Genomic DNA, 26,589 nt, shown 5'->3' with positions numbered 1-26,589 from the left:
ATGCCCGGGCTCATCCCACAGGGTGGTTGCGACAAAGAAACAAGATGATAGACAAAGCACTTTGTAAACTTACAGTAAAAACGTAAGGCACATCCTCATTCATCCTGTTAAAAAAAACTTCTAAATATTCTCACATCATTCCAACCTGTCTAAACTTTCTTAGGTCCTGATTCTTTTTTTTTTATTTAATCTTACAGGGGGAGGTAATTTTTTTAGGTTTATTTATTTGTTTATTTTTTTAAACAGAGGTACTGGGAATTGAACCCAGGACCTTGTGCATGCAAGGCATGCACTCCACCACTGAACTATATACCCTCCCCTCTAGGTCCTGATTCTGATGTCCAGCTTATTTTCTGTCCCTTCCAGCAATAGGTCAAACTTTTCTGTTTAAAATTTCATTTACTTTGTGATTAATAAATGAGTGTTACTGAGGACCCACAGGGTTCAAGACACTGGACAATGTGCCTAGTCTTCCTATCCAGCAGTCACGTTGGCCCACGCTGGGGGCCGTCTTCGTGCCCTTGCTCTGTTGATGCCCTGCTCCTTTGCATCTTCATTGACGAGGCATCAGTGGTTTGAATGCATAGTGGTCAAATTGTTTTCCTTTTTTAATCCAGCCATGTCTTTGGACCTGTACTTGGCCCAGTGTTGGTTTTGTTTTTTGTTTTGTTTTAAATATTGTGTTTATGTCCTGTAAAACCACAAGGTCAGTCAGAAATATAGGTGCTTTAAGTATTTCTAAGTATATTTTTGGCAACTTACAAGTAAATTGGCTTTTAGGATCTCTGCATGGTTGGTATTCATTTATCTTATTGCAGATCTATTCCTAGAGGACTAGGATATCCTTTTTTTTTTTTTTTTTTTTACTGTAACCATAAAGCTGAACCTAGCCCAGGATGCCAGAGAGAGTCTGCATGTTGCCATTAAGCCATTAACTCTTCCTGACAGAGCGTTCGTTCCCTCCCAGTCTTGGGAGGTTAAGAACCCTGAGTAGTAAGAATTCTTTTTCAGGCTGGCAGGCACTTACTCCTACTTAAGTAGTTTCTCTGCCTCAGCAGAACCTGATGGAGATTCATTCCATTTTCTGTGTGGATCACTTATCCAACTCAGAAAAACCTGACACTGACTATTTTTAGACTGAGGGGGAGTCAGGCTTTCTGGAAAATGATGATATGGAAAATGATGATTGTGCAGGAATCATGTGTATATGCCAAATCTTTTTAACCGTCAGGCCAAAGGATTTTTCACTTTGTGGCCGATATTTCTACCTTCCCATTCGTATCAGTCACTTAAATGCCAGATTCATTTGGCTTTTACACTTTTTACAGCAAGTAGGACATAAACTTTGTGAGTTTCCTGAAAGCTTGCTCCTGGTAGACAGAATCATGCCCCCTCTTTTTTTTTTTTTTTTAAGTCCTCACCTTGGTACTGACAATGGAAATGAAAGCTTCCAGAGGTTTTGCAGTAAGGAACACAGCCTTGTCTACAAAATGTGCCCCAGGTCGCTGTGCCTGTGCTCAGAAACTTCCTTAAGGAATTCTGTGACCTTACTTTTCTCACCCCCTCTTTTAAAAGTTTAAAATCTCTTTATCATGTATCTCCATGGGACAAGATCAGAGCCCTAGAAATTTAAGTGGGAAGACTTCTATTAGTATTCTAAAAAACATGTTTAAATGTCTGTGAAAACTATGGCAGTCTACCAAATTTAATAATGAAACCCACCATGTAAATCCTAACATGATTATTTCATACGTTGTCATTCCTTAGCCAGGAGCCTAAGCTCCCTCACTTATTTAGCTAATGGGTTCTAGCTTCCCCTGAGCTACATATACAATAAAAACATCAGTCTACAAAGGGCCAAGAAAAGCCAAGGCAGTCTTGAAGAATAACAACAAAGCCAGAGAATTTATGCTACCAGCTGTCCCAAGCTATTAACAAGCTAAAGTAATTAAGACAGTGTCCTAGCTGGCATAAGAAAGACTGACAAATTGACCAGTAGAACAAAACAGTGTCCAGAAACAGAACTGTACATATGTAGTCATCCAATTTATGACATGAGTGGCATTGTAATACAGTGAGGAAAAATGGTCTTTTCAAAAAAAATTGGTGATGGGTCAGCTATATCCATGTGAAGAAAATATATAGTGACATCATATACAGAAATCAATTCTAGATGGACTTCTGATCTACATGTGCAAATTAAATAATAAATCCTGTAGCAGAAGCATAGGAGAACATCATCATGACTGTACAGGAAGCAAAGATTTCTTAAACATATCAAAGAATACTAACCATAAAATTTAAAAAAGAATAACTAAGAACTTATCTTCATCAAAAGACACCATTAAGATTCTGAAATGGTAAGCCATCGAGGGGGGGAAATAATTTGCAAAACATATACTCAATAAAGCACTGATATCAGAATAAGTTTTTGTGAATTCCCACAAATCAGTAAACCAGACAACCTAACAGAAAGTTGGGGTGGGGAAGTTTGAACAGACACTTTGTAAAAAGAAGGTATCCAGATGGCCAGTAAGCCATGGAAGATTGCTCGACACTTTAGTCATCAGGGAAATGCAAATTGAAACCACAAAGTGATGCCACTCCATGCCTATGATGGAGAAGACTGACCACAGCAAGAGCTGACAAACATATGGAGCAACTGGAACTCTCATTCCCTATTAATGAGAGGATGAATTTATACAATGCTTGGAAAGCTCTTTGATAGTATTTACCTAAGCCGAACATATTCACACCCTGCAGCCCAACAGTTCCACTCCTAGTTATGACTTCCATAGAAATGCATGCCTGTGTTCACCAAAAGACATACTGGAGTGTTCATAGCATCAATATTTGTATTAGCCAGAAAACAGAAAATACCTAAGTAGTAAAATGAATAAATTATGGCTGATTCATCCAGTGGAATATTATATGGCAATGAGAATGGATGATCTAAAACTACCCCTAACCATATACATGAGTCTTACAAACATAGTATTAGGCAAAAGAAGCCAGATACAGAAGAGTACAGAGTCTTGTTAGGAAGTAAGTAATATTAAACTATGCTGCTAGATGTCAAGACAGTGGTTACCTGTGAGTCAGGGGAGTGATTTAAAGGAACATGTGTGGGGATTCTTTGATGCTGGTATTGTTCTATTTCTAGGTTAGATCTGTTTAGTTTATGAAAAGCTATCAAGCTTTAAACTTACAATTTATGCATTTCTCCATATATTTGTTATGCTTAAATGAAAAATTTTAAAACACTGAAACCTTATTATCAGGGTACAAAAGAAAAATCAGTCCTGTAAAATGGAAGAGGAGGGAGGGTGTCAAGATATTCCAAAGTTAATAAAATTACTAGAGTGAGGCTGCTGCAGAGAATGAAAGTCAATCACAAATCATGCGTTAGTGAAACTCAAGTTAACATGGGACGTATTACTGAATTTCAGTTGCACTGTTTGGACCCTTCTTCCAATACAGTAGCTGTTCAAGTTCCCCCTTTAGCTGCCCAGGAAAAACTTAGGATTTCAAATAGGCTTATTTAAATATGGAAGGTACATTTTTTTTGTTTTATGGGAATATGTTCCGAATAGTGTATTTCAATAGACAAAAATAAACCAGCATTTGTTTAGAGTTAAAAAAATATTTATTGGAGTTTAGCTCCTCTGACAAGGGCTGAAATTATTAATACCATTATTTGAATAGGCTATCACTAATAAAAATACTTTTAACTAGTGGGTAAGTTGAAAAGTCTCCCAAAGGTACTTTTTATCTGAAGGAATGTAAGGCAGGCAAAGCTATTACCCAGCCTAGTCTTTCTGCTACCCCCACCCCCCACCCCGGAGGTTCTAATCAAGCCTGGTGCTCTGATTGAAATGCAGGCTCAAAGTGGGAAAACTGATTAACAAAATAAAAAACCCAAAATGTTTCCCATGCAAACAGTCATCAGTGTATCTTATGTAATTACATAGCCCATAAATCAACACAGTGTGCAAGGGCTTCTGTGAGGGTGTAAATATCTTAATGACTAAGATGTCTTTAACCATGAATAATTTATATCTGCATGATCCATTTTTCTCAACCCTGCTTCACTTCAGTGGAATAAACTAATCTTCTGTCAGGGGATGGGCTCTTGATTATTTCTTTCTGATTTTTCTTCTGTTTATTTTTCTTATTTTGACACAGTCCATTTTTCTCTCTTACACTTTCGTAAATAAGGGTGCCCCATTCATCTGCCCTGTCTGCTTGCTTTTATTTTTCCTATATATCTTATGAGATATCTTGGAATTGGGCCAGGGCTTTTGGACTCGGGCTTTTCAGAAGGCTCTCTGTGGATAGAACGGGGTGGCAGCTAGGGACATAGGCTTAACACCACAAGGCAGTGTGCGCTTCCTGATGTTGTAGTGCGGAAACATTTATTATGGAAAACAATTGCCAGAGAAGGCTAATGATCAATTAAGCGTTAGCATTTGTAGATCCCCTTCTGTGATGTGGAGATAACTGCCACATGGGTAATGCTGGAAAGCAGTGCTTGCTAAAATAGTTTTCTTTTCCTGGAGCCCATTGAAATAAAAGCAGCTGAGAAACATTCAGTTCAAATTCTGTCTCACCGAATAAGCTCATCCCAGCCATCCCAGCTCACCTTGCTCAACCTCCTCTGGTCCCCGTAGGTCTCACATCACTCCCTTGACATGTACCATAGAGACTTGGTAACGATAGTTACCTTCCTGCAGACAGTCCTATGGACAGGGAGATTCAGTCTCCTTCTGTGGATCGTGACATACTTGACATACTTTTTGACATACTTGGGTAATCTTCCTAGAAATCTGGAAAGATATCCCAATGTTTTTATAAGCACTTTGACCCTACTATATTAAAGATTTCATTATTTCATTAGGTGGGATGCAGATTGCAAACATTATGTGTCCCGCTGTTATAAAGAAAACTAACTAGAGACTTCATGCGGTTTCCATAGTGGAATCCTGGGTTCTATCGCACTCCCCCTGCCTTCTTGGCAAGGGATCCCACGGGCTTATGAGAAGGAAGGGATAATACATTTTCATCTTGGAGTCTCTGATACCTTCTGACGTTCCTGGAATATAGTTAGCACTCAGTAAATGTATTTTTAAATTCATGCTGCCGCAGGAATGATGACTTAGCCTGCAGACCTAGAGAGCCCAGTTCTGTGGGAATGTGAGGTGGGTGATCTTCTACCCTGACAAGAATCTAGTTAGGTTTTTCCAGCCTCCTGAGAGTATGTTAATCCTGCCACTGATTCACCTGATGTCAAAAGCATTTGGATCTGGTCTCAGGCATGTACATAAAATGCCAGCACACCAGGTCCCCTCCCAGAGGACCTTCCTGAATTGTCTAATGCCCAGCTTCTGCTAGAAACCTAAGTAAGGGGAAAGGCTGATATCTAGGAAAGATCCCCATGGACACATCCAGTCTGTACACCCTAGGATCTGTCTGTAGATCAAGTTGACCACCACGTTAGCTTGTCCCATTATAGAAACACCATCCTTGATTTGCTTTTTAATCTTATGCCTCAACTTTGATCAAGGAACAGCCATTGAAAACCACCCCTGTGTCCTATTATAAAAATGCATTGAGGACATTACCCTTATATCAGTTAGTAGCATCTCTATACAGAACTCCATGGGAGGGATGTTTTTTATATTGTAGAAAAATTTTAAGTGTAATTTATTTGCCTTATTTACCAAAATGGTTAGCTACAAAGATACAATTTTTGCCTTGGCATTTGAGGCAGTTTCATTTTTTAGCATAGTTACTTTTTCTGATCATGTGCTAGAATCAGCATCTTCTGTGTCTTCTCTGTATTTAACTCATCATATATGTTTTATACACTTGTCCATCCTTTTAGAGAGCCCTGCTGCAAGAATCCTTATTTCCACTATGGGGACTAGAAGACGTCCTCCTTTCCAACAGTGAGAACTGCATCGTTGACCATGTTTCCGATATTGTCCTGGTTTCTGAGAAGTTCAGTCACATTTTTTTAACTGAATCAAAATTCACATAATGTATAATTAACCACTTTAAAGTATAAAATTCAGTGGCACTTAGTATATTCACAATGTTGTGCAACCATCAGCTCTGCCTAGTTCCAGAACTTAAGCAGTCACCCTGTAGCCCCCTCTGCCCCCAACCCCTGGCAACTACTAATCTACTGTCTGTCTCTGTGAATTTACCTATAATTTAAAGTCATTTTTGCAATTCAGTCAAGGCATCTCTGTTAACCCTTGTGGGCAAGGCATTTGTAAGCTCTTTTTCTTCTTCCTGATTGCTTCTTTATATTACATTTTTTTTTTTAAAGCAAACACCGTCCAGACTTTTGTGGAAAGAAATTGATCGGAGATATATACAAATAAGGGTGTCCTTCTTTTTACCTCCAGAACCACTCACCGCCCTCCTCCCTGCTACTCTGTGCTGTGACCTGCATTATGGGCTCCCATGCCCTCTGGCTCTAGTTGGGTTTAGCTAAGAGGGAATCATGGCAGAGATCAGAGGGAGGGAGGACAATGATGTCCAGTGTCATTGCCTGGCTTCACCCTGTGGATTCCCTGAGGATGACTGCATCCTTTGACTGAAGGTCCCAGCTCCTGTCAGGTAGCCCTCTCCATACCGTCCTTCAGGCCTCGTGAAGTAAGATGCCCTGTTCCTTCTAACCCAGAGTATGGCATCCCTTGTGGTTTCCTTATAACCTGCCCACACATTTCTTAATACTTCCTTTATTAAAAATCTCATCAGATTATCCTGATTTGAGGGAATCATCTGTTGCTAGCTCATGTTCAGTAAGCTCTTGTCAGCAATCCCTGATCATCTTTACATGAAATAAGTGCCTTCTTTTCCTCATCATTTTTTTTTTCTGCCTAAGTTAGGACCTCCTTGCAACACAGTCTTGTTAAAAAGTTAAAGTTGTGCCCTGGAAACTCTTTAATGGGAAAGTGTCATATTATGTGACGAGGGTACTAAGGTGGGGGACCATTCCTCAAACGCAGTCTTTTGGATGCAAGTTTTTGCATCCCATCTTGACAAACATTAATTGTCTAGAATTACTTTTATATGTAGCAGTTCACCTCTTCTACTCATTGGTAGGAAACTGGGATTTAAATTCAGCTATTGTGTATTTTTATGAAGCTTATTAACCTCTAATTTTCCAGTTCCCACTAGGCTCTTACTTGCCTGACATTGCTACTTTTCTGAACAGTCATAGGTTATGAGGGTTAGAGAACTTTTATTGAAATTTTCTATTTTTTTGATACTTTTTCCTTTTATTTCAAAACAGTCTGACAGTACTAATAATAATGGTAGTAATAACAGTAATAGTTAACATTGTTCCCTATGGGCCAGGTCCTGTTCCATGCAGCCTCTCCCTTCCCCAGGGGTAACCTCTATCCTGATTTTTAACACCATACGTTATTTGGCAAAAGGAAAGTTTTAACAGGAGGGAAATTATCAATTATTGTTTAAGTATTATTATTTCCCTGAGTGCCTCTGTGATCTCTAGTTGGCCCAGTGGTTCAGACATCCTAACTTCTAAAAGGTAGTAAAGTGGAGAGTCAAGTTCACATTAGAAATTAGACCTCAAAAAATAAAATAAAATAACAAAATTAAAAAGGTTAATCATTGAGTTCAGTCTCCTTGAGGCTACGTCAGCCTCATCCTCTTCCTCCCTTGCTGTAAAAAATCCAGAAGCACCCTTTCAAATAGCCCTGAGAGTGGGAGAGGAGAGGGGAGGAGGCTGGGACACACCTACCTAAGCAGTTGTGTGAACTGTCGTTGAGGTCCCCTGAGTTTACAGGTGAAGAAAATGAGGTCTGAAGGGGGTGGTGCCTTGGGCCACATGGGAGGTGGCATGGCGAGGACCCCCTCCAGGCCTCCAGACCTGAGCCCAGCTCAGAATCACGCTGCTTCTTCCCTTAACCATGAGTCTACAGTTCTCTTTTCAGGGTCCTGAAGCGTTCTACTTTAAATTTTAAAAGAAACTCATTCACTGCCCATTAGGCTCCCCCAGATAGAAATATTGCACTTGCTGTTCCTTTAAAGCCTTAATGGGAAAGTCCTGCTTACAGAGAGACTGTTTCCTAGTTTCCATTCAGAGACATGTGCCAGGGCAGCTGCGAGTGCTCTCTCTCTCCCTCTAAACTAATGCTGGCAGAAGATGTGGTACCCTTTCCCTGTGCTGTCATTTCTTTCTACAAATAAAAAAATAAATAAATAAATTGGCATTTATTCTTCACTCTAACTGAAATAGTAGAACCGTACAAGGATATAATTTCTAATACCTTACCAAATATAGAGGCCACCAAAAAAATAGTAATATAAGTGTTTATATTTAAAGAACTTTTGTGCATGCTAATAGCCTCTTTTAAAACTTGGATCTTAAAAAAATAAAAATAAAAATAAAAATAAAACTCGGATCTTTATTCATGATGTAATGCTTTTAAGAAAAATGAAAACCTAATGTGCATCCTGGGTAATGGTTGGTTGTGGTTTTATAAAATTCACATCTGCAAATAACTATAAATAATTGCTTCTTAGAATAAAAATTCAAGAAAGAAAGGAATGTTGGAGGAATAGACTCATGCGGAAAGGCCTGTCAGGATATAGATTCAGCAGGTAACAAAAACTCAAAAGTTACACTACTAGCTTGAATGTGATAGGAGTTTATTTCTTGGGAGACTAAGCAACCTCTGAGGATACAGTTTCAGGAATCTACGTGTCCTCTATCATGTGGTCCCTGCCCTTGTCTGCATGGTGGAAGATGCCACACCCGTTCTGGGCCACAGTGCATCAGCATGAAGGGGGAAGTGAGGTAGAGGAGGGCACAGCCATTCTTTTAAGACTGCATCGCATCTCACTTCTACTCACTTCCTGTTGGCTGGAACTTGGTCCCATAGTTGCACCTCACTGCAGAGGAGACTGGGAAGCATTGTCCTTAGCTGGGCAGCCGTTTGCTCAGCTGAAACATAGAAAGCTTATTACTAAGAAAGAAAGGAAGATGAGACACCAAGGAACAACTGTCAGTTTCTGTCATTTGTAAGAGGTTAAGTTAGAGCTAACAGAGAAACTTTATTACTTTCATCTGTTAAGCCCAATAAATTTATCTCTAGACCTGAGAAAATCATGTGGAAGAAAATATGTGATTGTCACCTCACAAACCTTTCTATTAAAATCTAGCAAGTCTGTGTGAAGTGATTTGGGAAATCAGTCCTTCTGAAATGAGCCCTTCTAAAATTCTGTGAAGACAATGTGAGAAAAGGCAGCACTAGGCCAGAGGTCACATGAGGTTCAACCTGAGCAGAAAAAGGCATTTCTGGGGAGCAAACTCCAGGAAGAAGAGGACAGCAGACTTCTGGGGGTGGAGCCACAGGCATCAGGCTATGTGCACTTGGCTTAGCAGCAGAACTTGGGCTATTAGAGTTGAGAGGTGGGAAGAATCAACTACCCTAGTGATGGAGGGACAACTAAAAAATCTTCGAGGGCCAAGCAGAATGCTTTAGTAGGAGGTCTCCGTTGAGGCAGATGAGGTGATAACCACCGTTGCAAATAGACACAGGGGCCACTCACTGTAAACTCCGTAGTGAGAGTGCGGCAGGACCCTGGACAGCACCGTGACCAAGCCAGGCACTGGAGAGAAACAAAGCAGGAAATGAGGGAGAAGGAAGAGAAGCCAGATGTTGTCAGTGGCCGAAGATCAAGATGTTAACACAGCAAGTTGAGCAGGGACCACAAAGTTAGGTTCATGGGGAAAATTATAGCCGTTAACACCCCAGAACCACAAAGTCCTCTTAGTGGACTAAGACCTTTGGCTTCTTCCAGCTATTTTTAATGAAATTCTGCCCTGAAATTGATAAGAAGAGATGCAGGCCCTGAGGGTCTCTTAACCTTTTTTAGAACTATCACCAATCATTTTTTTTTTTAAATAGACTTTGTTTCTTAGAGCAGTTTTAGGTTCACAAAAAAATTGAGCTGTCCCACACACTACCTGTACCCGCACAGGCACAGCCTCCCCCTTATCAACATCCCCCTTATCTGCATCCCCACCGGAGCTGTGCATTTGTCACAACTGATGAACCCACACTGACACATCATAATCAACCCGCATCTATAGTTTACATTAGGGTTCACTCTTGGCGGTGTACCTTCTGTGGATTTGGACAGATGTTTAATGATATGTATGCACCATTATAGATACAAGTAATTAATAGATTGAGTAATTTCACTGCTCTAAAATCCCCTGTGCTCTGCCTATTCATCCCTCCCCTTCCCCTGGAAACTAATGATCTTTTTACTATCACCATAGTTTTGCCTTTTTCAGAATGTCATATACTTGTTTTTTAATTGACATATAAAATGTTGATTTATAGTGTTGTGTCAATATCTGGTGTCCAGCATAGTGAGTCAGTTGTGTGTGTGTGTGTGTATTCCTTTTCATGTTCTTTTTTTATTATAGACTATTACAAGGTATTGAATATAGTTCCCTGTGCTGTATAGTATGACCTTGTTGTTTATCTATTTTATATATAGTAGTGTGTATCTGCAAATACCAAACTCCCAATTTATTCCTTCCCACACCCTTTCCCCTCGGTAACCATAAGTTTGTTTTCTATGTCTGTGAGTCTGTTTCAGTTTTGTAAATAAGATCCAATCATTTAAGAAACATAGTGCATACAAGTGCATAGTGCATACCTGGAATATGAATGTTGTTGGCATTACTGTTCTCATCTTTACCTTATTTAAGAAATATCTTGCTTCATCTGAACTGAAGATGGTTCTCTCCCATGGAACTTTTAACCTTATGACTCAGTGAATACTGCCTGCACTTTAGCAATAGGAATGCAGATTTCCTAGTTCACCCTATCTGGGTGGTGGCTTGGTGTTAAAGATGTAGTTTGCAGAAAGACAGAGTTGTATTAATGAAGTCTCAAACACCAAAGCAGTAGAAAGTCATAAAAGTACTACAGACAATATGCAGTCTTGAAAAATGAGATGACTCAAAGTCTTGAGGTCATAATATATCAATAATTATAATAATATTCTCAGTGTATAGCACTTTATTAATTACAAAATGCTTTAACTATACATTGATTTCCACTGTAGTAAACGCTGAGGAAAAGGTACCATTTTCTAGGTAAGCAAGCAGCCTTAGAAAGTATTAGTAACTTGTCTAGGATACCATGATCAAAATATGTCCAAAAGAAGAATTAAACACAGGGGTTAAAAATCCATGTCCAGGGCTCTTTCCTGTATGACCTCTGCCTTTTCTGAGCTTTGAACGATGTCATGAGTCTCACTGTTTCATGCATTCATTGAACGACCACTTCTTGCACAACTCCTCTGTGCCAGTCATTATGCCGGACACTGAGGATGCTGTGAGGGACAAGGCACAGTCTCTGCTGTCACAGCAAGCTTGCAGTCTGGCGAAGGACACAGGCATTTGATCTACATCCGTCACAGCAAGCTTGCAGTCTGGCGAAGGACACAGGTGTTTGATCTACACTTAAATTGAGAGACATTGAGGTGTGTGCTACAACAGCAGGCGTGTAGCAGGCTGTGGGAGCACATGAGAGAAGGATCTCACCAAAACATGGTCAGGAGAGGCTTCCCAGGGGAACTGATGTTCACACGGGGTGCCCAAGGGTGAGTACAAGTTGAAGGAATGAAGAGAGTTAGGTCTAAGCTGAAAATAAAGCATGGGTGAAGATGCTTCTGAGGGAGAGGTGCCCTAGATCAGGTCCAAAGTAGGGAAAACCCAAAGGATTTACGAAGTGAACTTAGTGTAAAGCCTTCCTCTTGCTGGGCTACTTAGAGAAATCATCTGTTCATCCTTCCTTCCCTACCTCCCTCCCTCCCATCCACCCATCCATCCATCCATGTATCCATCCATCCATAGTAAGTGCTAAGATGTTTATTGAATTAATTAATTCACTTTAAAAACTTTTCTTGAGAGACCCACTATGTGCCAGGCACTTTAGAGAGCATAAAGATGCACAAGACATTATCCTAACTGATGTGAAGTTTATGTTTTAATTGAAGAGACAAATCCATGTACATATTACTGTAATCCAAGCTGGATAGAGCCAGGGTCCTAAAAGATGCCCTAAGAAGGTACCACTCACTGGACGTGGGGATGTTATATGGAGGGAAATCTAACAGAACAACACCAGACTTGAACATTCTCCACCTTTTTTGTGTGTCTGTTTGCTTATTTGCTTCATTCTGTTTTGTTTTCTGAAATTTGTCCTTCCACAGATTCTGTGGCAACAGCATCCGGACCACTACTAGTTGAAGTTGCCAAAACTCCTGGAGCCAGCCTTGGGGTGGCCCTAACTACCTCGATGTGCTGTAACAAACAGGTCATTGTCATAGATAAAATCAAATCTGCAAGTATTGCAGACAGGTGAGTGTCATAGAAAGTGCCTGCTTTTCAAAATTGCCTGTGTGTTAAAATGTACAGAGATACAGTTATATATGTATATACACAATACGTAACTCCTACATGTGCATACACACACATACACACACAAAATACGGCTCCTCTGCTAGTTTATATAAGTTTCATGCACAAAGCAAGTTACTGTTCTAGAGCTTAAAAATACACCTATCTCATCAGCCACGCTATGCTGTAATGTTGCCTCACCCAGATATTTGCTGTGGCCTTTAAAAATGGGGGGAGGGGGGACAAAGTCAAGCGGCTGAGCACATTTTCCTGCTGTGTCCTAGGGCGGTAGCCTGTTTTTGGTTTAGGGTAGCTAAGCAGATCTTTATTGTGTTCCATGCCGAGAAGTCATGGGTTTTCTTGAATTGTGAACAGTTCAATCCTGCCATCATAAAATCATATTCCTTTTTTCTTAAATAAATAAACCTGTTTTTAAAATAATGTGATCTTTAAAGAAAAGCCCTCCACTGCATTGTATGTTCATCTTAGGGTTTCACACTCTTCAAGAGTCCCTGAAAACATCATTCATTCCCACGACATGATAAAAATGCACGTTCTTTACGCTGAGTTCTTTTTCCTAATTAATCGTTTAGACTTACAAGAAGGGGGGAGGGGAAGACTACCATACCACCTAATAGGTTATTTTACAGCTTCTGGTGAGAAAATCCCCACCTCCCATGGCTGAAACACTCCAAGTGCATCCACATGGAATCTTATTTTTAGATGGAAGGGATGGCTTGAAATGCCTTTTTTTGTCTTGAGAAATAGACTATTGTCACTGTGGACTATTGAACGCCCAAACCCCCTGCCTGTTTCCAGTCCTCTTCTCCATGTGCCTTGGCTCTGCCTGGTGAACCTCCAACTCCGATGGAAGGGGAAGGGTGTAGCTCAGGGGTAGAGTGTGTGCTTGGCATGCACAAGGTCCTGGGTTCAATCCCCAGTACCTCCATTAAAAAGATAATAAATAAATTAATTAAAAACCTTAAGACCTTCCCCCCCCCCAAGAAAAAACCAAACACAACTCCAGTGCAATCACCTGTGACATCCCCTAAAGTGGTCAGTCTACAGCTCCACTGTGGTCTTAACTGCGTTCAGCCCTTGAACAGTGATGTCCCCTGCCCAGGCGTGCTCTCCAGTTCAATGGTGCAGGATGCTTTAATCATCTCCCTCCACTTCTTTTCCCTTCTTCAGAGAGGTAAGCAGTTTAAGTAGCTGTCCACTCGGCTAGTACGTCAGGATGCTATTTATCAACTCCTATCTATTGATATAAAAACCTAGGAGGAAAAATCACAGAGAATAGTCAAGGGGAGACCTTTTCCTGTTCTTCCCTCTGCTCTGCTCACTTCCCCTCAACTTTTGACACTACCCTCCTCCAAATAATATATCTTTATGAAGGAGAAGAGAAAAACATTTCCTTTATTTTTTTCTGTATTTTCTAGAAGGCTTTACATTCCTGTTCATACCCAAGGTGCTTAAACATCTGACAGGTGGAGTTTCCTATAATATGCAAACCCTTCCCTTTTTTCTTAAGTAAAATGAAAACTGTGTGAAGTTTTCACTATGAAGGGCATGAAAGTCGTGATCTGAAGAGGAAGGCATTTCATCGTACTGACACTTTACCCTTCCCGTAGATGTGGTGCTCTACATGTGGGCGATCACATCCTGTCCATCGACGGAACCAGCATGGAGTACTGTACGCTCGCAGAAGCCACCCAGTTCCTGGCAAACACCACCGACCAGGTCAAGCTTGAGATTCTGCCCCATCACCAGACCCGCCTGGCCCTGAAGGGACCTGATCATGGTGAGAGGATCCATCTGGATAAATCTCTTTTATCTTCCCCTTGCAATGATTGCTTCTGCAGCAGAGTTAGAAGGCAGCGAGACACTGAGTTTAATTCTGCTTTTGTCATTTCTTTTTAAAACAACAGGTGATCTTTGTTAACTCGTCTTCATCTTCCAAATCCCTTTTCCCAAGCCGCAGGTAATTTACTTTAAACCCCCAAATTGAGGAAAGAAGCATTGTTTGAAATAGAATTTTCAGGCTTGTACTATTTGATTTTTTTTTTTTCAAGCCTTTGGTGCAAATTGAGTGTGGAGAGAAGGGAAATCATTTGACTTCCTGTTATTTCTATGACATTTCCACTCTGCTTAGAGGAGAATAAAGGCAAATAGTAAAACTCTCCCTTTCTAAAAATAGCTATAAAGTGAGTATTAATGGCAGACCCTTCAAATATCTGGAGCAAAAACACAGTTGCATGAGGGATGACTGTCTCTACATTTTCGCTGCTTGCCAGAGTAGTTTTTACCATAGGATGGAGAACAACCTTTCTGGCCAAGTATTTTTCCTGGGAGTATCAGAATATTTGACTACACGCATGCGATAACAAGTGTCACCCAAGGGAATCTGCATTTTCACTGTCTTGAAGCTCACAGATATGCTCGTTGAGTATTTGTATAGCATCCCACCTGGGCATCTTTAAATAAAGCCTGGTGCAAGAGAGAGGACTTTGAGCCCAAAGTCAAATAAAGAAAGACTCTCCAGCAGAGTCTTTGTTCCAGCCCCTCCTCCTTCCTTTTCCTTAAACTGAGCACCGTCCTTTTTTATTCCTTGAGACCAAATCCTTGAAACCTCACTAGTACTGCCAGGGCATTCTAGAGGCAAACACACACACATTTCTGTATGTTTAGCTGGAGAGAAGAATTTTCTCTGGAACTTAAATTTTGCTGACGAGGAGGTCACTTGTATCCTACGTCTCCCACCGACTAAAACACAGCGCACTTTTCCACAGTTTGAAAAAGAAAGAGGGACCAAATAATTTTCATACTGAATGAGTCAGCTGGATGCAACCTTTTTTAATTAAATGGAGCTTAGACAGCCCTGGAGCTAATGAAAATCTCTAGTACAGCATTCCCTTTATCAGATTTTAATTTTGCACTTTGGAGTAAAGAAATGAGGCAGCCTGGGCAGGTTATAGACAGAAATTCAGCCTCATTTGAGTGGAAATGATAAGGCGTGTGATTCGTGGAGATGTTCAGTTCCTGTCAGGGGGCTGTGGGAGCCTTTCCCACTCACTGGCTGAGGAGAGAGATTTCTAAAACTGTTAAATTCCTTCTCAATTAATCTGAAGTCATGACTGGACTTGGAGCACAGCAGGTGTCATGGTGCACACAGCACAGTGCTTTTTCAGCATGAGATTTTGTTTGGTAAATTCTGGTATCAGCGAATCAGAAATGTGAATAGACCCTATAAAGCTGTCATTGTCTTTAGCAACCTCATTTCCCCCACCTTTTATTTGCCTTGCATACAAATCATAAATAGTTCAGATAGTTTCCACTCATGAAATATTAACTATCTTTACCTGCCAAGACAGTTTGAGAAGATGAATTTATATACTAAAATGGATGGAGACCAAGAACTAATTTTTTTTTGTCTTCACTGTGGAAAACCTCATGTCATTTTTTATTTTTCAAAGGGGTGAAGAGCTGGTAGTTTAAGTGATTCTAGCTTCCACTTCTGACCCTATCATCCACTTTTGTTGAAAGTTGTTCACCATCTTCCTTATCTAACATACAGGCATCTCCCCACATTTCATGTTAAAATCAGATTTGTATTTCCAAGAAGGAGTAAATATTGGTTCTTAAACATAATTAAATCCCAGTTAAGAAGGAGAAAAAAATACCCCCAAAATGTTAGGATGTTTATAATTCTCAAACTTCTGTTTTGGTATGTAGTAGAATTGGTTTACATAGTTCTACCCTTTTTCCACAAGAAAGTGCTGGTTATTTTTTCAAGACCTCTGATGGCTAAACAGCACATCTCTCATCCTATGAGTGGATGGAGATATAACATTTCCCAGATTTTGCTTAGCAACAAAGCATTCACAAAGTATTTTCAGGGAAATATAGAAATGGGCACATCAATCAGGAATAGATTAACTGTGCCAGTTGCTGGTGAGTAGCAGCATGTGAAAAACCAGCAAGAGTGAGTTTTTAAAGAAGTCAGAAATTGTTCCCATGAAGGGTCTTTGGGAGACATAGTCATGACTGAAGGAAACTGAGACTTTGGAAAAGAAAATGTGAGCAGAGTCATGAGGTAGGATACATTCAGAACGAGGAGGACTTCCATTCCTGAGCTCTGGGAGGAACCATCAGAGTAGCTGTTGCCTACACCCTTCACCTCCCGGACAGGACAAGAGGGTGCAGTTAGAGGGGAGAACAAACAGAAGTACCTTCCATACCTCTTACAGTTTCAGCCATGATATCACCATGGACTGAGAGGGAAGACATTTTATTTTCACCTGCTGTTCATTTATCTGTGACAAAGGACTTGGGAAGACACAGTGTAGTGTGCTGGCTGAGGGCAGGGACTCACAGTCAGACTCTCAGAACTTTCATTCTGGCTCCACCACTTGGGAACTCAGCAAGTTACCCAACTTTTCTATGCCTCAGTTTCTTCGTCTGCAGATGGGCGTTATAATAATACCTACCTCACAGGTATATTACAAGTATTTTCTGAGATAATTAAGTGTAAAAGCACTTAGCACAATGCCTGGTTTATAGTGAGTACTCAGTGAATAATGACTGTTATTATCAGGACCATTAAATGGGGGAATGCAAATGAATGTTTTTTGCAAAATGAAAGGGCATGCCAAAAATGTAACATTTTTAAACTGAAATACTTGCCTAATATATGAGTATCGAGTACACCACGATAAAACAATAGATTTAAGGTGCACATTCAAAACAGGCAGTAGCTGTCTTCTCTGACCAACATAATTTGCTGAACGCCTTTGTACTCGTTATCCATGGCATACGGTTTTGTGCATTATCTTATATAAATTTTGTCTCTTAATTATTTCGTACGTATGACGATTTAGACCCCAGTAGTAGTTCAAAGTCAAAGTAAGTGTCATGACCTGCCTGCCTGCCAGAAATGGGGCAGTGCTGGGTACACAGTCAGTGGTCAATAACACCTTTCTTATTATGCTATTAATTGGGCTTGACAGTGCTCAGAAATGCACAGTAATTTTCAAAGCACTCCGTAAAGTACTGGGCCAAAAAGTGAGTGTAGGATTCTGAAGTGCACTCACTAGACCTCATTTGAAACCCAGATGGTACTTTATAAAGAGTACGATGGAGTGGCTGTGGCTGTGGGTGCAGATTAGCCAGACCCAGCAATGCTGGTATCTTGCTCCAAGTCTTCTTGTACACCCCAGAGTGGAATGGGGATGGTGAAAGAGAATCCACCAGGGACCTCCCCTGCAGTGCTCTTTCTCAAAAGGAAAATGCTGCTGCAATGTAGACATGGACTTGCAGGCCGATATTCCTATTCATTCATGCATGCATTCATTCATTTGTTCATCAGTCATTACATTGTATACCAGGCACTGTTCTAGTTGCTACGATTTACCTAGTGAGCAGGACAAACAAAGTAGATTCCTGTTCTCATGGAATTTACAGTCCAGTATAGAGAGATAAACATTACAAGTATATAAAATAAATATAAATCACTTCAATAAAAAAATTTAAAAATTATTTTTGAAAGTATATTAAATAAATAAAGCCATTTCAGACAGCAGTAAGTGCTATGAAGAATATAAAACAGCAATAGGATAGCATGGGAGAGGGCAGCTACTTCATCTGGGGAGGTCAGAACGACTTCTCTGAGGATGTGGCCCCTGGGCAGAGACCTGAATGATGGGAAGAAGCCAGCCGTGCATACAAATGGAAGAAGAATATTAGAGATAGGAAGACTAGGAAGTGCAAATGCCCTGAGGCAGAAAGCAGCCTGGCTGGTTCTAAGACAGGACAGAAGACCAACATGACTAAAGCAGGCAATGATGAGAGGAGTGTTAGGTGATGAAGCTGGAGAGATAGTAGGGCTCACATTTGATTCTCTTTGTAATGGTAGATGGGAGTCACATAACCTAACTTATGTATTTGAAAGATCACTCTGTGTTCTGGATGCTGGAAGATGGGTATGTAGGAGATGAACTCAAAACTAGAAACAGCACTGGGTAGATGGAAAGGGCCAGACGGCTTAGAGCTACAACATTATGGTGGCCATACAAGTGTGCTGCAGATTTCTGAAATGTTCTCTAAACTTAAGCGTCCAGTGAGTGAAATTTGTAGCATGAGAGATACCTCTGTTTCCTTTAAAAAGTTATTCATTGGCAAGTAGATAGAAAGGAGGCAGAATCGATGCTATTAATAACAGCATTGGTTTTTATTCTGTGTACTAGCATCATGCTAAGCACCTTAGGTGCGTAATTCGCACAGGTGAGCAGTGGGATAGATGCTTTCATGATCCCCATTTGACACAGAACAAAATGGAAGCTTAGAGAGCTTGAGTAACTGGCCAGGGTCATATAGAGAAGACGGGCTGGAGCTGGAACAGAAGCCAGGTTGCCTCAGCCCACAGGGGTCTTTCCGTGCTAGCATTCTTGTTCTCATTCTGTCTCATCCCAGAAAGGCTCTGAAGTGGTTGATGAGGCTGATACCATGGATGGTATAGTTTAAACTCATCTAAATAAACCTCCTTTAACTACTTAGAGAGTATTTGCGCTCACTACCTGAATAAATACTGCAAAATAATTCTCACGCAAGGCATCTAACATTAGAATCATGTCAGTAGAAGGAGATATAAGTTCGTATTTTGTTTTTCATTCTTTAATGTAGGTCAATGAAAACTTTCATATCAGACCTAGTAACAAACATACAAGTGCTCGTATTTCAGAACACCAGGTAGAAAATCAAACCTAAACAATATTGAAATTAGAATGGAAACATGATGTACATTTTTTAAAAATAAAAGGGACATCAAAATTTTGAAATTAACTTTACTAAAATGTCATGGTATCTTAAGGAAATATAAAAACATTTGAAATATTTTAATAATGAAATAGCTCTCAAATGTAAATACATTTTTAAAAAATACCCTCAAAATCATTGAGACTTTTATTTTCTTATTAGGGTATAGATAAGATCCTGATATTGATAGATGATTAGAGTGGTTTATTGTTGAGAAAAATCAAGTTCCGATGATGAATAATAGTGTAATTAAAACGTCAGAGCAGTAAATCGTGACGTGGGACTTGAATCAGGAGCCAGTGTGATTTACTGATCTTTTCTTTTTCTCAAAACAAGTGATACTAACTGACCAAGATTTGCAAATCTTTAATTACTAATCTTGTGCCATAGATCTTTGTGGGGGTGACTTTTAAGTTAAAAAAAATTTTTTTTTAATCTCTGCTGTGAAACACGGGGGGAGATTAGAGACTGATTCAATCGTCATCTTAAAAGGAGACCAAATGGGCTGGGGAGAAATATGCGTTCTTCTTGGGAAGATGAAAAGTTTCCATCCCTGATGTTAATCATTGGTTTTGCTGACCTCTGAGAGAAGGGCAAAGCCAGTATTTTTTTTTTTTTTTTTGCAAGCAGCTTTTATTTTTTGTTGTTGTTATGCTTTTTATTTGTGCAATTCAGTTACTTTTTCCTTTTTTTGGTTCTTTGTTTGTTTGTTTGTTTTCTGATTTCTCATCATCACATCATATGGGCAGTGAAAATTCAGAGGAGCGACAGGCAACTTACCTGGGATTCCTGGGCCAGCGGCCACTACAGCCTTCACACCTACCATCACTATAACACGTACCACCCTGACCATTGCAGAGCGCCCGCCCTGACTTTCCCGAAAGCGCCTCCTCCAAACAGCCCTCGTAATGTTCCAGGCTTTCTCCTCCTGCTCTTTTGTTTAATTATATTCTTCTCACTCCTTCTTTATTTGATTCATACCGTATTTGGCTTCATGGGGTGTTGTGTGCTTTCTTTTTCTTTTTCTTTTCTTTTCTTTTCTTTTTTTTTTTTTTTTGTACTAGCAACTTAACATTTCTGATGTCTAGTAAGTTTTTCTTTTCCATCCAAAAGCATTTGTTGTTAGGAAGGGATGTAAATGTTCAGAATGCTTTATGTGGGGTCGGGAAATAACACTGCAGAATATTATAGGGAGTACAGTGTTATCAGATCTTCTTTGTGTATGTGGAACCACTTGTGAAATTCATGTCAGAAAATATCTGTGAAAATGAGATTACGTATCTGATGCATCAAGTTGCCTGTGGAGAAACCTAATGTTTACTTTTTTTGTCTAAAGCAAAATTCCTAGAGCCTCTCTGTTCCTTGGTATTTATAAGGATCATGCTGCTTCTCAAGCATTTCTGGGCACTTTTAACTCAGATTCTAAAGCGTGGTCTCCATGGCTGCTGACACCTGGCCTCTGACTGGTTGGGGTACTTACTAGCCATGGCTGTTCATCCTGTCTGTCTTTCTGGATTGTTACTGGCTGGCAGGTGTGGCAGGCTCACACCCCACCTGCGAATGCTCTATGCCAAGTCTTCGCTCTCTTACAGCAGCTCTGGTGTCTTCATCCTTCTCTCCTACCTCCATGAGTGCATACAGCCTGAGTTCCCTGAACATGGGGACTTTACCTCGAAGCCTCTACTCCACTAGCCCGCGTGGAACCATGATGAGGAGGAGACTGAAAAAGAAGGACTTCAAAAGCTCATGTAAGTGAAATGTTAGCCAATGTCATTTGGCAGGTGGGTGTGTTGGAGTCTTTGATATAAGGAATCCAATGGGAAGAATGTTTTAGGGGGCCCAAATGATCAGGTAGACGCTAAGTAGCTCACAGCCGCTGCCATGTGCTGAGGACCATTGAAGTGATATCCATTATCTGCGTGATAATGCTTGCACCAAATACAATTTTAGATTGAATTGGTTTGTTCATACTACCTTTACCTACAACTTTTTCATTGAGATTTTTTTCCTGCTCTTTTGATCTGATAAAATAACCAAAGATGTGATTTTTTTTCTCTAAGACTCCTTCCTTATATTTTGGGTACATTTGGACATGAAACCTTTGTTCTTAGTTTCTTATTCACTCTAAAGCAATTTTTTTTTTGAAAACTAGGTACTGCTTTTGATAAGTATAAGAATCCCATGCATTTGTTTAATATTATTATAAATTTAATATTAAATTATATTTCATGAACCTCCCCCTGCAAAAAAGGCAATGGTAAGTTTGAACGTGTCTCCTCAAACTGTATCTCATTCCCCTTGAAAATGGGTCTTTTCAGACTATATCTCATTCCCCAAGATTCTAATGCTTTCCCCTGAAACCTACCCTACTGAAAATCACTAGTCTAACATGTGTTTCTGTGGCCCACTCCAGCCTCAGGAAGATTGCTCATCTTTACAACAAGCATCCTAGAATCTAGGAATTTCGACCATGATTCTTAGAAATACAATCTTCTGGGGCAGCCAAGTGCATTACAGACTAGGCAATACTAGGAAGATGTGGTTGGCTACTTGCTTCTGGATAGCTGGTTGTACATCTAAAGAAAAGGGTGGTTGGATGCCTTAGGGAAAAGGGGAAGAAGCACACATCACTGCTAGATTTTTCTTTTGTGGGGGTGGGAAGCAAATCATAATCTCTCATCATAATCACATAAGTTTTGAAGAAAGAGAACACCTATCTTTCCAACCAGACCTAATCATAGTGTAGAGCGGTGTATTTCTTGTTTTGGGAAGAAGCCGTTTCCCGGAAAGAAGCTAAAAGAAGATGGGGTCTCTCCTGTGCTTACCGTGGGGATACAGTAAGGAACACTCTTAAGTTACGTGAACAGAACAAAACCCAGGTACTCCGAGGCTGGTATTAAGGAGAAAATGTTCTTGTGAGAAGGGGTGGTTGGACCTGTTGGCTCTGCAGCTTGTTCGCCAGAGATTCATCTTCACAGGTGGATCTGTCGCCAGTTCCACCAGTGCCACCATTAGTGTGGGAGACCAGCCATCACCCACACTGGGAAAGGGTCCCTTCATGTTACAGGAACCTGAAGGTTTCCTTAAAAAGAAAACCATCGCATACCACCATTATGGTGTATTCAGGATTTTGACATGCATATCCCTTCAGATATAAGGAGATTTGTCATCTTCAGTCCATGTAAATGGAAGGAAGCTTGAGTAGTCAAAAGAACAAGGATCTTCTAGAGTGTCATGTATTTCTTAGCTGACACTAGAGAGTAAATTATTTACTCTTGGGAGAAATTGATTGAAGGCAGCATAGTGAACTGGTTATGAGCACAGACTCTGGAACCAGCCTGTGTGGGCTCTCACCCCAGTGTCATCACTTTCTAGCTATGGGACCTTGAGCAAGTTTCTTAAGGATTCTACACCTTGGCTTTCTTAGCTACAAAGTGGGGGTAATTATAGTTTACCTCATTGGTGAATTGTGAAGATTATATGAAAATGTATGTATATTCTTACCACCAAAAGGAACAAACAGGAGGAGAAACACACTCTAGACTACATATTCATATATATATGTGAATAATGATGTAGTCTCATATAATCTTCACAATTACCCAATGGAAATAAGTACTGTAATTATATATATACTACATATAGCATATACATGCTAGACCAGTACTTGATAGCATTAAGTAAACAGTAAGCACTGTTTAATTGTTAGCAGTTTTGAATAGTATAAGTGTTTGCTATTATCATGCCTGACTCTGAGTTGTCATGTGTCATCTGTTAACACTGGGCTCGAACTCAGGCGTTTTCCACAGTGGTTACACTTCGGCAGAATACGTAGGTTGAGTCTTGCATCTAAGGCCTCGGGATTCGTGCTGAACATTTGTGTATGAAATCTGTCATGCAAAATCACGTGCAGCACTGCCTCCTGAGAGGGGACAGGCTAGCAGCCCTCAGCAGGGAAGAGCAATTAAAACAAATGCATTCACGTTTGTACTCCTGCTTGGATGGCGAACCGTTTGTTTGTGTTAGGTAAGGCTGCCGTGCTGGTCGGGGACATGAGCAACTACAAGTGATGATCCGTTTGGCTATCTCAGGTTGATGTTTATGCGTCCTGAATTTTGTAGTAGGAAACAAAGCTGAGGCCGCGCTGTCACCGATACCCGTAACCAACTCATAAATTCTCTCTTAAATCAGCACGTTACTCTCCCACATAGTAGAAATATAAGAGAAACTTGGTTCTAGAAAATTCTTGCTACTTGTGTTTGCTGTGGACATTAGCCACTAGGGTTCCACTGACCATATACCTACCAGAATTTGTAAACGTGACTCAGAAGATCAATTTATATTTTAATTGAACAGTGAGGTCCAAAAACCTATACACATTTTTGCTCACTTCAGAAAGACCTAAAAAATAGTTCTCCAAAGTCAGGAAAAAACTGAGGGTTTAGCTTTTGGAGGTTTTGAATTGTTTGTTTGTTTGTTTGCTTGCTTAAGCCTGGTATGGTCACATTAGACATAAAGGTTTCCCAAATAACTGGTAATAAAACCTTTATTGCCACTCTCTCTGCCGTGGTTTATTTCCACCACTTCATTTCTTTATTCTGTGCCACCATTTGCTGCCCTCTTTCTAGTACTTATGTTTCTATAGCAACCAGGCCATTTGTATGGGTGGTGAATCACAGCAAAGTCACAACAAATATAAAAAAATCTCTTTGCTGTATTGGTGATGAGTTGAGGCCAGAGCCTACAAAACAGAAAAAATTCTTGCATATGTTTCTAGTGCAAAGGAAGGACATGGGAAAGAATGAAATCGTCTCACATAAATATTAAGACATTCTGTGTCATTGACCAAGGCTGGAGATATAGGAAGTCTGTAACAACATGTCACAAGGATTAGATGAGGGAGGTGCCATGTTTGTGTCACAGGGAGCATGGTACATACCCCAGCACTGGGTTTTCAGGAGTGTCACAAAGCCCTGGGAGGGTAGCAGAGCCGTGTCACAGAGGGAACCCTCTTGTCACCTCTTCCAGAATCTCACTGACCTTTCCCCCGCAGCCTGATCTGCCCCTTTTTCTGCCATGGAGACCAGGGCCCCTTCTGGAACCCCCTCATCCCCTGTGGTGGCGGGGCATGACTGCATGACTGAGCAGCGGATCTGGCTGGTCCCCCCTGCTTCCTGCTCCTGTGCACAGAGCCAGGGCAGACTCTTGCCTGTTCCCAGTCTGTCTGGATTGCAGCCACGGGTAGAAGTTAGAACACATTCCCAGAATGAGCTTTGCCTCTTCTGTGGTCCTCATGTACAGCTAGCGAGGGCAACACTGAAAAGAGCTGAAAGGAAGAGAATGAAAAAACCTAACAATTTTTGTCCCTTCCACCGACCCCTGAAAAAAGAATGGAAGACAAAGGCAGCCCGTGGTAAGCTTTTTTTTTTTTTTTTTTTTTTCAGTGGAGGTACTGGGGATTGAACCCAGGACCCCTTGCATGCTAAGCACATATTCTACCACTGAGCTATACTCTCCCCACCACGGTAAGCTTTTTATAAATGACCATGCATGGAGCCCTGGCAGGGGACAGCTCAAGGGCTGCCCCCTCACGCCATTTGGATCCTGCAATTTGGAGAAGGGAGCTGCTGGCCGCTCCCACTGTCTCCTGAACCGAAACATGTGATGCACAGTGTGTTGGGGCCACAGCAGATAGACTCTAATGTGGAACACTTTAATGAGAGACAGGTCTTAGATGAAAGGATCAAATCATGGCAAACACAGCATATTAATAAGTCTCTGAGGTCCATTTCTCTCTATACTTTTTAAATACTTTTCATATCTGACAGTAAACCTCACAGCTGTCTAAATTAAGGAAACATTTGGCAGATTTTTAAACTTTAGGAGCTAACAAGTTGTCGTTGGTTCCTCTCCCTTCCTTACAGTAGGAAAAAACAAGAATTGACAAAAACATAGGGCCATTTTTCTGCAGATGCCTCCAAATGGGAGTGGAAACAGGACAGAGCAGATGTGAATCCTGAGCACAGCCTGGGCGCACGCCAGTTAGCAGTACTCAGACACAGCATGTCAGCAGTTAGTCTTTCCATCCTCGCCTGTGAGCAGAACGGGGCACTCCTCAGGCCAGAGCCAGGACCTTGCAGAAGTATCTGCTCCTGAGGGGATTCATCATACAGACTTTTAAACTACAAGGTTATATTTCATAGATCACTTTTATTTCCTTCTGCTGGTCTACCACACACATGAATGAGGCAGGATAATCAAGCTCATCGTGTTCTCCTCCAAGTAATACTGGTGGTTTTTCCTTCTGGCCCATCATCTTTAAATCTGCGGTTTATCTTTTTCATATCTGGTGGTAATTTTCAAGATTTTAACGTGTGTGAGTATTCAGTATTTGCAATTTCAAATGAAATTTTACTGTTTCTAAGAACAGATTCTAGTATGTCAGAAGACTTTCAGAGTTCGTGGTAAAATCCTAGACTTTTTAAATATAATCTTATATTCGTCATAAAATTATAAAAGCAATATTTAATACATTTTTAATTCTAAGTTAAATGTCTTAATAATTTCTCTCACCTCAACTTGCCTCCAGATAGAATTTATAGATTAGTAATACCAATAGTGAATTAATACTTTATTCCTACTTTTAAAACCTTCTAGAGAATGAAATTTCTCACCTATCTTCTTTAACTGTTCCAGAAAAATGGAGCAAGCTTCTTCTTTGAGAGGGTCTTCTCACTGTATCTAAACTATTCCCTCCTGGTACTAGTAAGTTGGTTTATTCCTTCTTGATTCTTTCTTAGTGGAGAGGGTAATCAGCCTACTTAATATTCAAAAATAATTCTTAACTCCAATTAAGTAGTCCAAAAATCTATATCAAATTGGAATCACCAATGGAAAAGAATATTAATGTGAATCTGTAGAAAGATTCATAGAAAGTAAATTATTCCTGTTGAAGTTCAAAAAGTTTCACTATGAAGAAGAGTGGCAGTCATCTGTCAAACAGGTGATGTTCCAATATTATATTCCTGCCTCCTATGTGTACTAACTGGAAGGAATTACAACTCTCCAGATCCTTACTGACAGGAAATGGTATTTTCTACTGGTTTTGTACCACCAACAACAAAGTGTATGACCTAGAGAGCAATCAAAGTACAGTTGGTATCAGTAAAGTCACAATAGAAAACACGATCTGAGTTAGTATGTGATAGTTCATGTGTCAGGTCTTGGAACTGGAGGCCACCATCTGTAAAAAGCTTAGGACAGGAGGCTACCTTCACCCCCTCATGCAGGCTGCTTTAACCTCAGTGACCTTAATC

General features: G+C 40.4%; 1 protein-coding gene across 1 annotated transcript in view; it reads left to right on the top strand.

Moving 5' to 3' along the window:
• GRIP1 (glutamate receptor interacting protein 1) overlaps positions 1-26,589 on the top strand; it is a 614,867-nt gene that overhangs the window by 493,038 nt on the left and 95,240 nt on the right. The window contains 4 exon segments of the mRNA XM_032493355.1: positions 12,277-12,424; positions 14,095-14,264; positions 20,023-20,178; positions 20,866-21,021. Coding sequence (XP_032349246.1) covers positions 12,277-12,424; positions 14,095-14,264; positions 20,023-20,178; positions 20,866-21,021 — 630 coding nt within the window.

This window comes from Camelus ferus, chromosome 12, assembly GCF_009834535.1.
Source record: "Camelus ferus isolate YT-003-E chromosome 12, BCGSAC_Cfer_1.0, whole genome shotgun sequence".
NCBI lineage: Eukaryota > Metazoa > Chordata > Mammalia > Artiodactyla > Camelidae > Camelus > Camelus ferus.
This window is presented reverse-complemented; position numbering and strand designations above follow the sequence as displayed.